This window comes from Dryobates pubescens, chromosome 1 (genome assembly GCF_014839835.1).
Source record: "Dryobates pubescens isolate bDryPub1 chromosome 1, bDryPub1.pri, whole genome shotgun sequence".
Lineage (NCBI taxonomy): Eukaryota > Metazoa > Chordata > Aves > Piciformes > Picidae > Dryobates > Dryobates pubescens.
The window spans coordinates 41,031,576-41,047,805 of record NC_071612.1 but is presented as its reverse complement, the minus strand read 5'-3'; the positions used below and the strand labels follow the sequence as shown (position 1 = coordinate 41,047,805).

General features: G+C 38.4%; 1 protein-coding gene across 6 annotated transcripts in view; it reads right to left on the bottom strand.

The window, feature by feature from the left end:
* Positions 1–16,230, bottom strand: part of MICU3 (mitochondrial calcium uptake family member 3) — a 55,097-nt gene continuing 38,867 nt past the window's right edge. For 3 of the 6 annotated variants that reach the window (XM_054164408.1, XM_054164414.1, XM_054164425.1), the window contains 4 exons: positions 11,305–11,413; positions 10,219–10,376; positions 6,824–6,898; positions 1,137–1,251 (listed from right to left, as the gene is read on the bottom strand). In XM_054164408.1, coding sequence (XP_054020383.1) covers positions 6,830–6,898; positions 10,219–10,376; positions 11,305–11,413 — 336 coding nt within the window. In that variant the 3' untranslated portion in view covers positions 1,137–1,251; positions 6,824–6,829. Of the gene's footprint in view, positions 1,252–6,823; positions 6,899–10,218; positions 10,377–11,304; positions 11,414–16,230 lie in introns of all 6 variants that reach the window. The other 3 variants (XM_054164391.1, XM_054164399.1, XM_054164418.1) reach the window with 1 other exon arrangement.

Sequence of the window (16,230 nt, the reverse complement as noted above, 5' to 3'; positions counted from 1 at the left end):
ATAAACCTCTCCAAATGTTATCTTTAGAGGATATGAAACCCCTAAATGTAGCGGTGTCCTTGCCACTGTTTCAGTAACATCTAAACCTGCCGGGCATGAAAGCTCACGGTGGCTACTGACTGCCTGAAATCTCCATGAACTTTGTAAGGCCTAATTTATGTCTAATATTTGATGTGTAATGTTCAAATAATATGATGTAGTGAGTGTTGCTCTGTGCTGCTGCATGCATTCTCGGTTTGTTTTGCTTTGTTGTTTGACACAAACACAAGGGCATTTATCTGTTTTCAGACACTGCATTCCAGAGTAGCAAATTAGACAATTATCATTTCTATTTAGTGTCACATCTTATTTCATATAAAAGTCCACTATTCACAAGAAACACATGAAGTTTTACTCTACCAGAAATGTACCAGGGGATTTATCTCTATGGCAGTAAAATTTAAAATAAATATTACAAAGTGTGCCTTACTTAACATGAATTTGAACATTTTCACTGCTCATAAGACATCTTAAAAATCTGCTCTAATTTTTTAAAAGGATAAATTAATAAACATAACAGTAAGACTTGGAGAATTTGAACATTATAGTCCATACAGTACCCTTCCTAGGTAAATACCTATCATTCACATTATAGCTGTAACAGCTTTACTCTTCTTAAAGTAACAGCTTTGTTAGCTTGCAAGAATTTCCTTTTTACATTCAACTCATGTACAACTGTTACGTTACTTAGTGTATTCTCATTCCCAGTTTAGCACAAACTTTTAATAATGCTCTTCTGAAAGTGAATTCACAGTCTAAGGTGACTCTTTTCATTGCCAAAATGTTTGCCTACCCAGGTGTCAAACTTATTCGGGTTTCTTTTAAATGACAAAACACATCCCAAAGTAATACAAATTATTACTGTTCTTAAGAAAAAGACTTCTGCCAATCAGGTGACAGTTTGTCATTAAAATAAGATACATCTTGAAAAGCAGTTGTAGGAGTTGATGATCACTATATTAAATGGAAAGGAAGTCCTGTGTTTTTTACTTCAGCTGCAAGATTCACAATTCACTTGAGTTAGTTTGTTCTTCATTAAGAATTCATAGGAATAAATAGTTCTGACCAGTGCAGATATTCTTTCTTTCTTTCTTCCTTCCTTTATCTCAGCATATCTCGTCTCCGAAATTGCTTCCATAGATCTCTGAGATGTTCACTGGTTACAGTCATCACACATGAGTAATATTCCTGCCAACCATATCTTGGAGTCTCCTGTGAAAAGTGAAAAGCATACAATCGCAAAAAGATATTGTTCACTAAATTCCTTACTATTACATTAAATTTGACACATACAAAGTAGATGTAAGTTTTACTATTAAAATCATGGAAGATCAAATACTTCTATGGCTCAGCAGATGGCTCATTTTACTTGTGTAAAATGAGGGTTATAAATCCCTGCACAGGTTAAGTATTCAGAATGCATCCTCACCTCACAGCACACAGTTAGCACTCAACAAATAGCCTGTACTTAGTAAAAGCTGTAAGAAAGGATTTCCTCGTTATTCAGGTATGTCCTGCTCTCTCTCTAGTTTTGTTTCTTGATTCTTTGTGTTGACACTGTACTAAAAAAGTCACTTCTAAAATCAAATGAAAAGCATAGAATATCATCAATGTTCATGAAACTCAGCCATTAGCAACAGCCAAATAGAAAACAGGCAGATGACATGAAAGCTTCTTGATACTAGGTTATCTTAATCCTAAACTGCATTGGAGTTTATTAACATTAATAAGTGCCCTCGGAACTGAGAGGAATATTGGCCAAAGGCTGGCCTGGGAGAGTCACTAGACTCTCTATTGTCTGTAGGTACCACTGGATCTCTTTACTTCTTCTGCTGTTCCTCACTTCACAAGTCTAATGTCATAGGAAGAACAGAAAGAGTGAGAGGGGCTAAATATTACATCAGCTGGGGAAAGAGGCTGTGTAAATAAGAGGAATTGTAATTGTAGGTAAGTCAGAAGCATTTACAAGTAATTTAAAATTGCAATCAATTTTAGAACTTAAGTCCAGTATCTGGGGGAAAATGATTACAAGTGTCAAGGTAAAAGACCTTGAGAGATTGTGTAATAGCTTGTTTTCATTGAACAGAGTGAGAAGTTAAAAATATTGTGACATTGCAGTACATTAAACCCAACCACTGGAGAGTAAAGGCTACTTTCCATTAATTTTTTTTTATACATCTTGTATAAGTAAAAAAGCACAGAGCATTATGCAAGTGTTGTAAATATTCATAAAACAATCTAATCCACAGCAGTATACAATCCAGACTTTAATTAAAAATTAGGTATAATACTTACATGAATGCATGATTTAATTGAGATTTATAGCCAATCTTACGAAAAGAAATCCATTACTTGCAAAAAGCACAGCGTCAATAAACAAAGGCACATTCAGCTGACTAACCAGTGCTGTGAGTGCATTTATGTTTGGGTTTATGAAACAGGTTCAGGAAAATATTCATGAAACTCAGTAAAAGAAACACTGAAGTGTATTAACTGTTCATCTACCTATTTCTATTGCATACACTCTTGTTTCATCTATTATCAGTGTAGCCAATCCATAGAAGAAACATTTTGTCCGCATATTACAGAATCACAGAATCACCAAGGTTGGGAGAGACCTCAAAGATCATCAAGTCCAACCTGTCACCACAGACCCCATGACTAAACTATGGCACCAAGTGCCACATCCAGTCCCCCCTTGAACACCTCCAGGGATGGTGACTCTGCCACCTCCCTGGCCAGCACATTCCAATGGCGAATGATTCTCTCTGTGAAGAACTTTCTCCTCACCTCCAGCCTAAACTTCCCCTGGCACAGCTTGAGACTGTGTCCTCTTGTTCTGGTGCTGGTTGCTTGAGAGAAGACACCAACTCCCTGCTGGCTACAACCACCCTTCAGGTAGTTGTAGACAGCAATAAGGTCTCTCCTGAGCCTCCTCTTCTCCAGGCTAAACAATCCCAGCTCCCTCAGCCTCTCCTCATAGGGCTTGTGCTCAAGGCCTCTCATCAGCCTTGTTGCCCTTCTCTAGACACGCTCAAGTGTCTCAATGTCCTTCTTAAACTGAGGAGCCCAGAACTAAACACAGTACTCAAGGCTCTTTTCACTGTAACATTTTCATCCCCCTATCCAGGTATATTTTTAAGAGTCTAGTCAGGTTTAGGATCAAAAGTTTGGGCTCTGTAACTTCCAGTTACTTTTGTAAGATAGCAAGTAAGGTGTGCCTATCACACACTTCTGACTTTTTCTTCTTTAGAGAAGAGGCAAACAACAGTCTCAGCTAGAAAGCAATGGACTCAGCTAGTAAGCAAGGGTCTCTTCAGGTTTTGATTTTTAAATAGCTATGATAGATGTATAAAACTGCTGTATATTAGGAAAATAAGGAAATTAAAAACTTTCAAAATATTCATTCCATGACAACTCTTCATCTCACCTGACTGAATGAAGTACCTAGAGAAGACAGCAATTTAGTGTTGAAACGTGACTGGAAATTAGGCTCTGAATCCACGTTTCAGTCTCTCATGTCTTACTCAAAATAAAATTTCCTTCTTCTATCAGTTCCAAGAAGGTGGCTTTAGCTATTAGCTTTTCCTAAAAACCTTCACTCAGGAATTTAGAAACCCAACAAAATTCAGAACATCTAGAAAACAGTTCTTTTAATGAAAAATCTTAAGATTTTCACAAAATTACTGGGATATACAACTTAATGTCCAGATTTACAATTGTGACCTATAGTATTCACTTTCAATACTTCAGAAGTGAACAAAATAGGAATCAAAGCCAGCAGTGTGCCCAGGTGGCCAAGAAGGCCAATGGCATCCCGGTCTGGATCAGAAATAGTGTGGCCAGCAGGAGCAGGGAAGTCAGTCTGCCCCTGTACTCAGCACTGGTTAGGCCACACCTTGAGTCCTGTGCCCAGTTATGGGCCACTCAGTTTAGGAAAGATGTTGAGTTGCTGGAATGTGTCCAGAGAAGGGCAACAAAGCTGGAGAGGGTTTTGGAGCACAAGCCCTATGAGGGGAGGCTGAGGGAGCTGGGGTTGTTTAGCCTGGAGAAGAGGAGGCTCAGAGGAGACCTTCTTGCTGTCCACAACTACGTGAAGGGAGGTTGTAGCCTGGTGGGGTTTGGTCTCTTCTCCCAGGCAACCAGCACCAGAACAAGAGGACACAGTCTCAAGCTGCACCAGGGGAGGTTTAGGCTGGATGTTAGGAAGAAGTTCTTCACAGAAAGAGTGATTGGCCATTGGAATGTGCTGCCCAGGGAGGTGTTTAAGAGGAGACTGGATGAGACACTTGGTGCCACGGTTTAGTTCAGTGTTGGATGATAGGTTGGACGCGATGATCTCGAAGGTCTTTTCCAACCTGGTTAATTCTATTCTATTCTATTCTATTCTATTCTATTCTATTCTATTCTATTCAGTTTAGCAAATAGTACTTTCAGATGGACTTGAATCTCTCCTGAAGTTGGTCTCTCTCTTCTTCAAAAATGAACTCTGAAAGGGTTTTGTTAGAAGTTTCTGGGATAACCCTCCCACAAGGCACTTGCAGTAGAGCTCTTCTCTCAGCTCTCTTTGGCACTTCCCTACTAACATGTTTTTTCCTGTTCCCCCTGCAGTGTAGTCAAAGGAGTATCTGCCCATGCCGAGTCAGGCTGTGTGCCCTGCAAGGCGAGCAATGCAGCAAGACAAGCTCTCCAAGAACACTGCCAGCTCTTTGGATCACACAGAACCTGCACAGTTGGTCCCCAGGGAGAGATCTTCATTATTTATTGTAAGTCTGTAACATTCTCTGTGGTGTTAAATAAATTGCATTAAGTGGAATTCAGAGATATGCAATGCACAGCACAATGTTCTGTTTATCCCTTTTCAGGGTGCAGATTCAAAGTATGATATCATCTATGGTAGGTATGCCAAGTACCTTAATCTCTTCCATCAGACTTCCCTGTTTACCACAAAAAGTGTTTCAAAGCAGACAATGATCTGTGCATTTATATTTGGAACAAAGTAAACATAAGAGTTATTGTATTGTACCTAATTTTGAGATGTAATTGCAGTAGATTTTTGTATTTCACATACATTTATGTGGGCTTTTGTACCTCAGACTGAAATTAAATTACCCAACTGAAATTGTTCAATTTCAAACCTGCAATGTTACTGTCTCTATTATCTTTTCAATTTATGAACTAAATAGAAATTAATTCATTTTCTAATTATGTAAATTCACTTTCACTCCCTGCTCTATGGCAAAGACAGAATTAATTTCTTTCTCCTCCACAGTAACTAACTCTGAGTCACTTCACACATTTCACCTAAAGTTTCCATTTCCATTAACTTGCAACAAAACAAAATTGAGGAACACTTTGCACAAAAAGGAACTTGGAATAGCTAACAACTGGATATGCTACTGTAATTCATCACAGTAGACAAGGAGCAATTTCTGAAGAGTAGCAGCTGACTATGGCAGATACATTACTCCCTGTCCCATACCCATCTCACACAGGGGTCTACACAAAGAAGACATGAGTATGACGGGTAAGCCAGTCTGGGCAAATGGACTTTACCTCTCATCCTTACAGACTTGGCTTTTCCACTGGGCTGGAAGCCAGCCATCACTCCAGATCCAAGAAACGTCTGGTTAGTGAACCTACATTCCTCACCTTCCTGTTATGCCATTTCAGAGTTAGGGAAGAAAGATTTAAACCAGAGACCCAGAATGCTCAGTGGCATACGAGTGCTCAAAGAGGCATGAGAGGGGAAAAAGGATGATTTAGAAGGTCGGATGCCAACATGCTGATGCATAGAGGCATATGAATATGGTTATTTAACAAGAAATCTCAGCTTAATATCATGCCTTAGAATTGAAAACAGTGGGAGAATGACAGTCAAACTCTTCTGGCTTAGAAGCACATGAGATATGCGAGCTATGACATGGGGTCCGCTCACAGCAGACCACTGGCTATGAGGCCTTGTTCATCACAGCGTACATCTCTTTGTTGGTTCCACAGCAAAATAAAATATCTGGGACCTACAGTAGACATAAACATTCTTCCTACCAACTGCTGCAAAGTTATAAACAGGAAAAAGGCACTGGCACCAAAACCTTAAATTGCAAAGTAGCAAAGAGAAATGTCTGCTGACATATTTCTGCTGTGTCCACTGTGTGACACACAGTCTCACAATATGGCTCTACAACATTCACTCCACAGTGAAATCCACAGTGCCATCTAACTGTAAGAATGAATATTCATGTGGCAGATATGCAGAAACAGGCATGGTGATCATGTGTGGGCACAGTGTTTGTTGTTGAAAACTGCTGCTACAGCATTAACAGTGCCAAGAATACATTACTGTTTTCCAAAGCATAACTATAAACCAGAGTAGAATCAAGTTACTCACGGTCTCTCAGAAAGAAAACTCTGCCTTTACAGCCTTCATTTATAAACACTTAGTAGCTATAGATATCTGAGAAATTACTGAAAAGTGGTCACAGGACAGACAAGGAAACAGCAACAGAAACTACAATGGATTACTTTTCCCTATTCCAAACATAGTACAAAAATCACAGCTGGCTTACAGAACGGCGACAGGGTGAGTCAGTCATTGCCAAACGCAGAATAAAGTTTTCCTGCTTCAGTCAGAAACACAATGTGATGCCTTGAGCTACTACATTGCTTACAGTCAGATAACCTATTTCTGACTTTTGGAAGAGGAAACACAGCAGTGACATTTAAACATTCAGCCATTCCTGCAAGCATGCCAGCACACTCCGACTGGGCGGCTAACACATACCGTCATTTATCTGCTATAGAGTTCCTTCCTCACGCAGGATTTGAAAGTAGTATACCTCTGTATAGGTTTGTAGCCCTGTGGAGCAGAAGATGGAGAAGTGCGCAGATGCAGACAACATGTGAAGGCAGCCAGAAGTAAGCATAAGACACAGTATCATGAAAATACAAAAACATGGCTTTAAGGGACAAATAGCTAGAAGATACAGTACATATGTGCTAGGTCAAATGTTTATCACTTGGTCATTAAGTTCCAAAGCCTTTAGTTTTAAAATGGAATTTATAAAGGAAGGGGAATCTTCTTATATATATTTTTTTTTTAATTAAAGAAAAGAAAGAAAGGAATTAACAGTTTTAAACCAAACTGCAAGCAAACCCAAAGCTTTTCATGCCTGCACATTCTATGGCAGTACTCCGACTGATCACTTGATGGCAGCTTAACATGCTAGTTAGTTTCAAAGTACTCAAATCAATACGCTACCTTCCAGAAAGAGAGACATTTAGTTTGATAATCTCTTTAAGACATTGACTTTTCAAAAAAAATGTATCTAACATACATGTTAAGATGAATATTTCCTATAAGGAGCAGTACCTGACCTTCCTCAAGTGTACAAGTTTATGGTTGAGCTTTTAAATAGGACAAAGCTGGTAGGTACTGGCCAAGCTTTCAGAACTCCAGTTTCACTGGACTTGGGTAAATCTTTGCTCTTAAACATGTTTGTTTTAGTCAGACCATACAACTACAAAATTACCTTTACTGAAATACACTGCCATAGTACCATGCTCTGTGGCACCTTCAAGAGTCTGCTAGGCAAACATTTTAGCAAAACAGCTTCTAAAATATTGCAAAGTATAAGCTGTAAATGGTAAAATCATACTTGAAATCAATAGCCTATTTTAAACTGGGTTTTTAGATGTTTTCAACAGTGATAATCAAAGACTACACTGATCTGAGCTGAAGTACTAATTGTATGATGCTTAATATTAAAATCAGGTACTTACACTTTATAAATAGGTTCAAATTGCTCAGGGCAACACTTTCTACGTTGCTACAAAATATTGCATAAGCAGAAGCTATAATGTTTTTTTATCTGAGTAAAGGAGCTGACCAAATTTCAATATGGTTTCAAAACAGTTATTAACAAAGAAAAAAGTTAGTGATTTGTTAGTTTTGATTTAGCATGACACAATATTTGAACTCTCCATATTGTAGGAGCAAGTGAGTAAACTTTTACTTGCTCTGGCCACCCTAAATAACTATGTATCTTCTAATGTACAAATAATAGGAAGCAGTTAATGACATTTTCTACCAATTTTTTCTGGGCAAGAGATTCTTACATGTTTCCTTCTTTTCATTGTAAAACAAGATTGGGGTGGATGGGGAGTGTATATGAAACTGAGAAAGCAAAATCTTTTCAGTGTTTTTACTACTACCTACTCTTGGAAAAATCAGGTTTCTGTGACACAAAAACTTAGTGGAAATTGTAATCCCTATGCTTGGTACTGTAATTGTCCTGGAATACTACTGGTTAGTGAAAAGAATGCATTTTACTGGATAATCTCATAAGGCTGGATGTTAGGAAGAAGTTCTTCATAAAAAGAGTATTGGCCATTGGAATGTGCTGCCCAGGGAGGTGGTGGAGTCACCATCACTGGAGGTGTTTAAGAAGAGACTGGATGGGGCACTTGGTGCCATGGTTTAGTTGATTAGATAGTGTTGGGTGATAGATTGGACTTGATGATCTTAAAGATCTTTTCCAACCTGGTTAATTCTATTCTATTCTATTCTATTCTATTCTATTCTATTCTATTCTATTCTATTCTATTCTATTCTATTCTATTCCATTCTATTCCATTCTATTCCATTCCATTCTATTCTACATGTCTGAATATAAGTGAATTATAGGACCAAATCATTATGATCTCCTATGCAGCCCAGGAGATGTATCTAATCATTTATTCTGGACATCCTTGGCTATTTTTACAGTTGTTTTACAGCCCACTGGAGTATTTTATGGTGGCCTAAGCAAAAGAAAGATACATGCATAAGACTCAATAATGCTGGGTGATACAGCTTCTTAAGGATTAAATGTGATTTCTGTCATGCATTTTGTGAAATAGAAACATGTAATACATTTACAAGAATTCCTTAATAAGCAGACTGTTTCATAGTTAAATTAACATACACTGCACACTTATGATTAGTAAACAATTAAAACATACAGCTGAACATCTTGAAACAGTTATGGAACAATCACCATTCCCACACCATAATCAAAGGAATTGAGGACAACAAAGAAGTAAGTTTGTTACAAATGCAGTGGTTGTTATCCACATTTTACATTCAATCATAATGTTACAAAAATAACAAGGAAACTATCAGACTCAACACCACTTCACAGAAAATTCTGAAGTTATATTTAGGAAGCTAGTAGTGACTACAACTACATCACAGAATTAACATATTGAAATGTGAATTTAGTAGAACCATAATACAGTTTAAAGTTTATGTCAGTAAGAACATAATTTTACATTTAGTTAAAAATCTTAACAGCTGGCATGTGAAGAAAAAAAATGTCACTTTTATTGATCATGCTCTAATTAAAAAAGATTTCTGCTACTATAAAACTCCCCTGTACTACACAGAACCTGAAGAGGGCAGTAGGCATATACATTCACCTAAAAGGCAAAGCATGATTTACAAGCTTGTTCCCTACGAAGATTTTCTGCAAGTAATTTCCTGCCCTCTAGCTCCTTGTTAATTAATATATTAGATACAGGGTTAAATTATCAAAAGCAGCTTTGAACTAGAACGTAGCACTGTTCAGTGCCACTTCCTTAAGTCTTTATTTGAACATTAAAGCTATCTTCTGCTACAACTCTTTCCAACAGTCACTATCAACACTTGGTATTTTATATGATGTTTTAGAAGAGCCAGTGTTTGACCTTTCATTAAATTGCCTGTGTCTGAAGGAGACAAACTTTCTTTTCCCTGCAAACAACCCAGATATAATTGCTACCCTTATTAAAAGTCTCCATGCCAATCTAGCAATCACACAATCCTGAAGAAATTACAGTATGCAGGGATTTTGCATCCCCAATTTGGTTTATGTCCTACAAAGGTATATTAGGTCCTCTATGTATTGCTAAAAAATACATATATAAAAATAAAATAGATAAAAGTAATACAACAAAATAGATAAAAATATATTTTTTTGTATTAAAAAAAAGAATCAAGAATTTAAGAAGGAATTTATCTTACAGACTGCTTCAGGAGTTCTATAAAATTTATGTCTTTAAAGGCTGTTGCTTTGCAACCTGCTGGTGCTACAGGCACTAAAGTAATTAGTGTTAAATAGTGAAGTCAGCTAAGATAAGTATGAAAATTTGAATCCTTACCCTAAACCCTCGGTTGAGTCTGTCTTTCATAATGCCAATAAATTCTTTATAACTCAGCTGGTCATCCCTGTCGACATCAAAAATCTTGAACACTGTGTTCACCAAATGCGGTGAAAGCTTCACACCTGTGGCTACATACACAGCACGTTTGAATTCATCTGCATAAGAAGAACATCAGAAGGGGGAAAAAAACCCAAACTATTAATACAAGTTAACTTTCAACTAACTTTCAACTTTCCACACTTAAACACTCAAGAAAAGGAAACAAATCAGTGAAATCCTATGATTGATTTTCACAGTTCTAAACCAAGTACTTCTCAAATGATATAAAATGATTCTGCTTAATTGGTATTAATTATTTTACACCACAGATAATACTCCATATACTACACTGTGTAATAACAAAATCATTTTACAATTAAACCAATGTTATTTAATAATGACACCTACTTAATTGACCCAAAACAGGACCAAAGAAACAGCACAAAGAAAACAATATCCTCCTTTGGTAAGGCCACATGAGGCAGGACTAGGATGGTGTTACTTCCAGTCCCATGAAGGTGCACAATGAGGAGAGCATGCAAGTCTGATCACATATTCTTCACCTTGCAGTTTGTCAAGCATCTCAATTGCTGTAGTAAGGACTTTAAACAGTACATACCTGCCTAGTTCTTTCAGCACCCACTTACTAATTTGTTCCAAAATCTGCCTAATCCCTCTTCAGACTTTTTGACACCATTTCCTTCCACAAACTGTATAGGACAGATTCTTGACAGCCACTGCATAAATGCATTGCTTTAAATGGTTTATCAAGTGTCTTAACTCCTGGTCTATTGTAGGCTTTGGCAACCAACTATTCTGCATTCAGCTTATCCACCACTTCTAAGACTTTGCAAAGCTTTATCATATCTCCTACGATACAACTGAGCCTCCTCCTCCCCTCAGAGGCTAAGGAGTCTTAGCCTTTTTCACCTTGAATCTGAAACATTAAAATTAAACAAACTAGATATGATAAAACATTTTTGTATTTTTGTCAATGGTTCAGTATCTTTATCAATGGATCTTTATGAAAATATAAATACTTGCCTTGACCTATGGAACGACTTGCAAAATTATACATTTGCATTGCAATTGCAAAATCCTCAAGGTTGTTCAAGAACTGGAAGAATGATCTAAACTCTTCAAATGTGATACCCTGAAAAATAAAAGAACAACATGCACCATAAGAATTATCAGCAGTGATGACAACTGAATAAATAAACTTGCAGGTACATTTGTCTGCTTCATTTAAGAATAGAAACTACACTCATTGGAAAAAAAAAACCAACAAAACCCACCAGATTTGTACTGAAAGTCAATAAAGCCTTTGAGTCTCCTGGGAAATGCAAGATGCCTTTTCTCTTTGTCACTGCAACACTAACCAATTCTCAACCCAAAAGCAGCCAAAAATGTTGTTCCATTGCTTAAGACATTCTTTAAGAATTACAGGATTATTACAATATGGTAGTTAATACAGAGAATAAGACTCTAGGTTTGTATGAATATTGGAGTATGTTTACTACTGAAAACCCACAAACTACTATTACATGAGTGTGTAGACGCACTTAGAATCACAGAATTACAGAATTAACTAGGTTGGAAAAAACCTTCAAGATCATCCAGTCCAACCTATCACCCAATACCACCTAATCAACTAAACCATGGCACCAAGTGCCTCATCCAGTCTCCTCTTAAACACCTCCAGTGATGGTGACTCCACCACCTCCCTGGGCAGCCCATTCCAATGGCCAATCACTCTTTCCATGAAGAATTTCTTCTTAACATTCAGCCTAAACTGCAAAATTGTTTTAGAATCATAGAATTGTTGGGGTTGGAGGGGACCTCAAGGATCATCCAGTTCCAACCCCCCTACCATGGGCAGGGACACCTCACACTAGATCAGGCTGCCTAGAGCCACATCCAGCCTGGCCTTAAAAACTTCCAGGAATGAGGCTTCTACCACCTCCCTGGGCAACCTGTTCCAGTGTCTCACCACCCTCATGGGGAAGAATCTCTTCATAACATTCAATCTGAGTCTACCCATTTCTAGGTTTTTTTCCATTGTGCCTAGTCCTGTCATTACCTGACACCTTGAAAGACCCTCACCTGCCCCATTTTCCCCATTTTTCCCCTCAAATCCCAGAGCACCTGAGCTCTGTTGAAGTCTCCTCCTACCCCAGGTGTGGCCACTTGGCCCTCCCCACCCACTCCCCTTTTTAATCCCCCTCAGGAAAGGCAGCAGCTCTAAGCTGAGCCCATCTGGGCTGAGGGATCCTCCTCTCATCTCTGGTGAGTGCCCATGGTACACACTGGGTGATGGTGGTGGTGACAACAAAGGCCGGGGGGCCTGGTGGCCCCCCGGTTGTTAGGGCCAGGATTGATTGCTACTCCAATATCATCCATGGGTGCTGGCTGGGCCTCCTCACTGGGGCTGAGCTACTCTTTGTGGTCTCTTGGCTGGTGAGGGTCTTGGCCCCTGGCTCTGGGATGGGTTAAAAAATGGTGGTGGTGGAGCAGGAGCTGTTTAGTCACATGATATTATGCTAATTACACTATTTTTACCTGGAGGCACTTTGAGTCTGCTCTCATCATTCAATAAATGTCTGCTTTTGTGCCTCACTGACAGATCATTTCTTCCCCCTCACTGCTTCCTTTCAGAAATAAGGAAGGAAAAAAGTAGTACAGCATATCTGGAAAATGCATTCACTTATCAGTCAATTCTGAACATGAAGCTTTCAGGAAGAGGGGCAGGTTGGAAAGTGAGAATCACTTCTTATGAATTACAAGACAAATCTCATATGGAACAGACAGGAAAAGACTGCATCTTCTCCATTGTGGTTATGTTTCATGGCAGTAAATGCAGAGGAGGGAAAAAAACCCAAACCCATCGATAATACATAAATACATCAAATAAATTCATAAGTATATGTTATGGTCTAACTCAAGTTCTGTGCTTCAAGGTGAAATTATTACCTACCCTGATTTAGACACCTAAGTCTCTTTAGCTAATACTCCAAGTGTCAAGTATTGCAGGGTTTGTCCAGATACTTATTCAATCTTTTGCATTTTGACCAGACTTCAGAATATCTCTTGTGGAAGTTCATCTGAAAGTGCTCTATTATTAAAAGATATTATTTTTAATTATTTCCTCATTATAGTTCTGCTTTTCTTATTGTATAATAATAGAATACCAGGTTGAAAGGGATCTCAATCTGGTCCAGACATCCTCCAGCAATAGCATGGCTCAGCACCTTGTCCACAGGGAAATTCCAGTTATCCTTAGCTACAAATCCAAAGACCCAATAAACTCTCTCTCAACTGATTCTGAAAGAAACCTTAAACAGAGCCTTTGAATTAAGCAAGGACCATTGCTTATACCTTGTTCTCCATGGTGCGTCAGCCACTCTGAACATTGGATGGGATTCCTTCTCAAACCTTCATCTCCCTAGATTCCCTTAGCTATCATTCCTTCCTATTTTTATGTCTGCTTTTATTCTTTCATCCTATTTAACTACTCTTCTTTGAAAGCAAACCTAAAGACAATAGAGAGACTTGTGAGAGCATTTCTGTTCAAACTAAAATCTTGACCTACATCTCCTCAAAACCACACATAGTCATTATGCTGGAACACAGGAAAAATATGTAAGCAGCTTTGTGGCATGGGAGAAAATAGCAGAGGTTGGGCATAAACCTGTATGAGACAGAAAGGAGATGTGGAGAGCAACATAATATTGTTAAAACCAAAAACTTTAATGAAAGATGTTCTGTGTAAAAGGACAGACTATATCTTACTACAGCCAAGAAAACTGGTATATTAATGCACTAATGCTATCAAAAATGCCTAGACTTTCTTTAGAAGCTGACATCTGTAGTGATTCAAGATGACACCTTAAATGAATTACTGCTTGGCATCTAGTTAGCAAAAGGAGGAAAACATCCTGTGAGCAGGCAGCATGCCAGCTGAACATTTGAACGTGACTGCAGTACACCAACTGATCATCACGTTGCTTTAGAGGCTTCTACACACAGTGCCATGAAAGATTAACAGTCCCAACTGTGAGTGTAGCTGCCTATTGATTTACAGACTTGACTCATCTTTCCTCTAAGTGGAATGCTCTGGTTTGTATTAGTAATACAGTATATCGCTGTAATAGAATTCAGAGTGCACTTTATCACTTTGGAATTATAATGTTATTACAAGTGTTAAAAAAGAGCAAGCATATGAACAACACCTCCACTGCAAGAAGGGGCAAAGTCCAGTTCTCAGAATCCTCTGGCCAGCACAATGCATGTCACAGGGCTTTACTTTATCCACTGTACTGACAGCACATTTACCAAAGCAGTGATAAGAAGCTATGAAAAATGGCAGTGTCTTGTTTCACTTCATGGGAGTATAGCATATCACATGCAGATACATAGCACTGCTCATGTGCCTGGATGTTCCCAAAATGCAACATAAGCAAACCTGCAATTGAGTGATACAGAAAGTGTGTAAGTTTTCCATAGCTGGTGGTCCCACTGTAGATGAAGAAGAGGAAACTACTGTGGAGGACTTTTTTATCAGAACACTGCTATTTTAAGACTTAGAGATGAACTTCAAAGAATACTTCCTTGTGTTTAAAAGATAGCATCTGCATTTATAGCTGATCAACTTCATAGTTGCCATTCAAAGACGTATTTCTCTACCTACTGTTGTCATTATTTTCCAATTACTCAATTGATACTTAAATCATTGCTGTTACATGAGGACCAAAGTGATTTTTCTCCCCCCAGATTTCCATATGTATCGAACTATATGTAGAAAGAAACCAAAAAACGTTTGGGAACTATGCAAACACTTCTTTTGCACTATTATGGTTTTGAATGCTGAAAGCTGCAGAGGCATTTTACAGCAGTTAGAATGAATTGACTAAGTACCTAGGCCAGGAATGCAGAAAGGGTGATTGAGCAGGAACTCTGATCCAAATCATACTACTTCATCTTGCATCTAATCTGGTACAACAGAATCAGTCCTGCTTTCCCTTCTCACTCCCCCGCTATATTTATTTCTAAGGGCTGTAAAACTACAGGAAGAGCCAGAGAATCTAGATATATGAACCAAAAAACGTTGAATTTTAGTGTGTTTCTATGACATCAGCTGACTGATTTCACTTAGTCTGTACTGAAATTACAATGTAACTTCTCAGATAAAGAGAAACCCACAATCCCTGTCTGGAGCAGAGGAGGCTGAAGGGAGACCTCATTGCTCTTTACAACACCCTGAAAAGAGGTTGTAGTGAGGTGGGGGTCAGTCTCTTTTCTCCAGTGTCAGGTGATGATGAGAGGAAATGGCCTGAAATTGTGTCAGGGGAAATTTAGATCAGGTAATAAGAAAAATGTCTTTCCTGAAAGAGTGGTCAGGCATTGGCACAGGCTGCCCAGGGAGAGGGTGGAGTCACCATCCCTGGAGTCGTTCAAGAAATGTGTGGACATGGCGCTTTGGGATGTGGTTTAATGGCCATAGTGCTGTTGGGTTGAGGGCTGGACTCAATGACCTATGTGGTGTTTTCCCACCAAAACAATTCTGTGACCCTACAAGCACTGTCCAAATTGATTCATCACTTTTCTTCACAAGCTCTACTGTCAATGCTATTGAAATACATAGCTATTGAAAGAGTTAAATTTCTAGGACAGATTAATCTGATATCCTTCTATAAATACAGAGAGAAGGACTATATGCAAAACACCCCTTAAATGAAAGGTGACTTTTAACCTTATCCTATGGATTACCATTGATGTATAGCTGCCACTGCATTTCTCTCTGATATGCTTCTGACAACCCATCTGTTGTTAAACAAATGAAGGACTATCCACCTCGTGATCTTTATTGCTTTTGTTATCTCTTCAGCCATTAATGAGAACCACATGCAATAATTACATACAAGGGATCCATTATTAAGATTATAGAACCAGATAGAGGGTGCCAGTGTAATT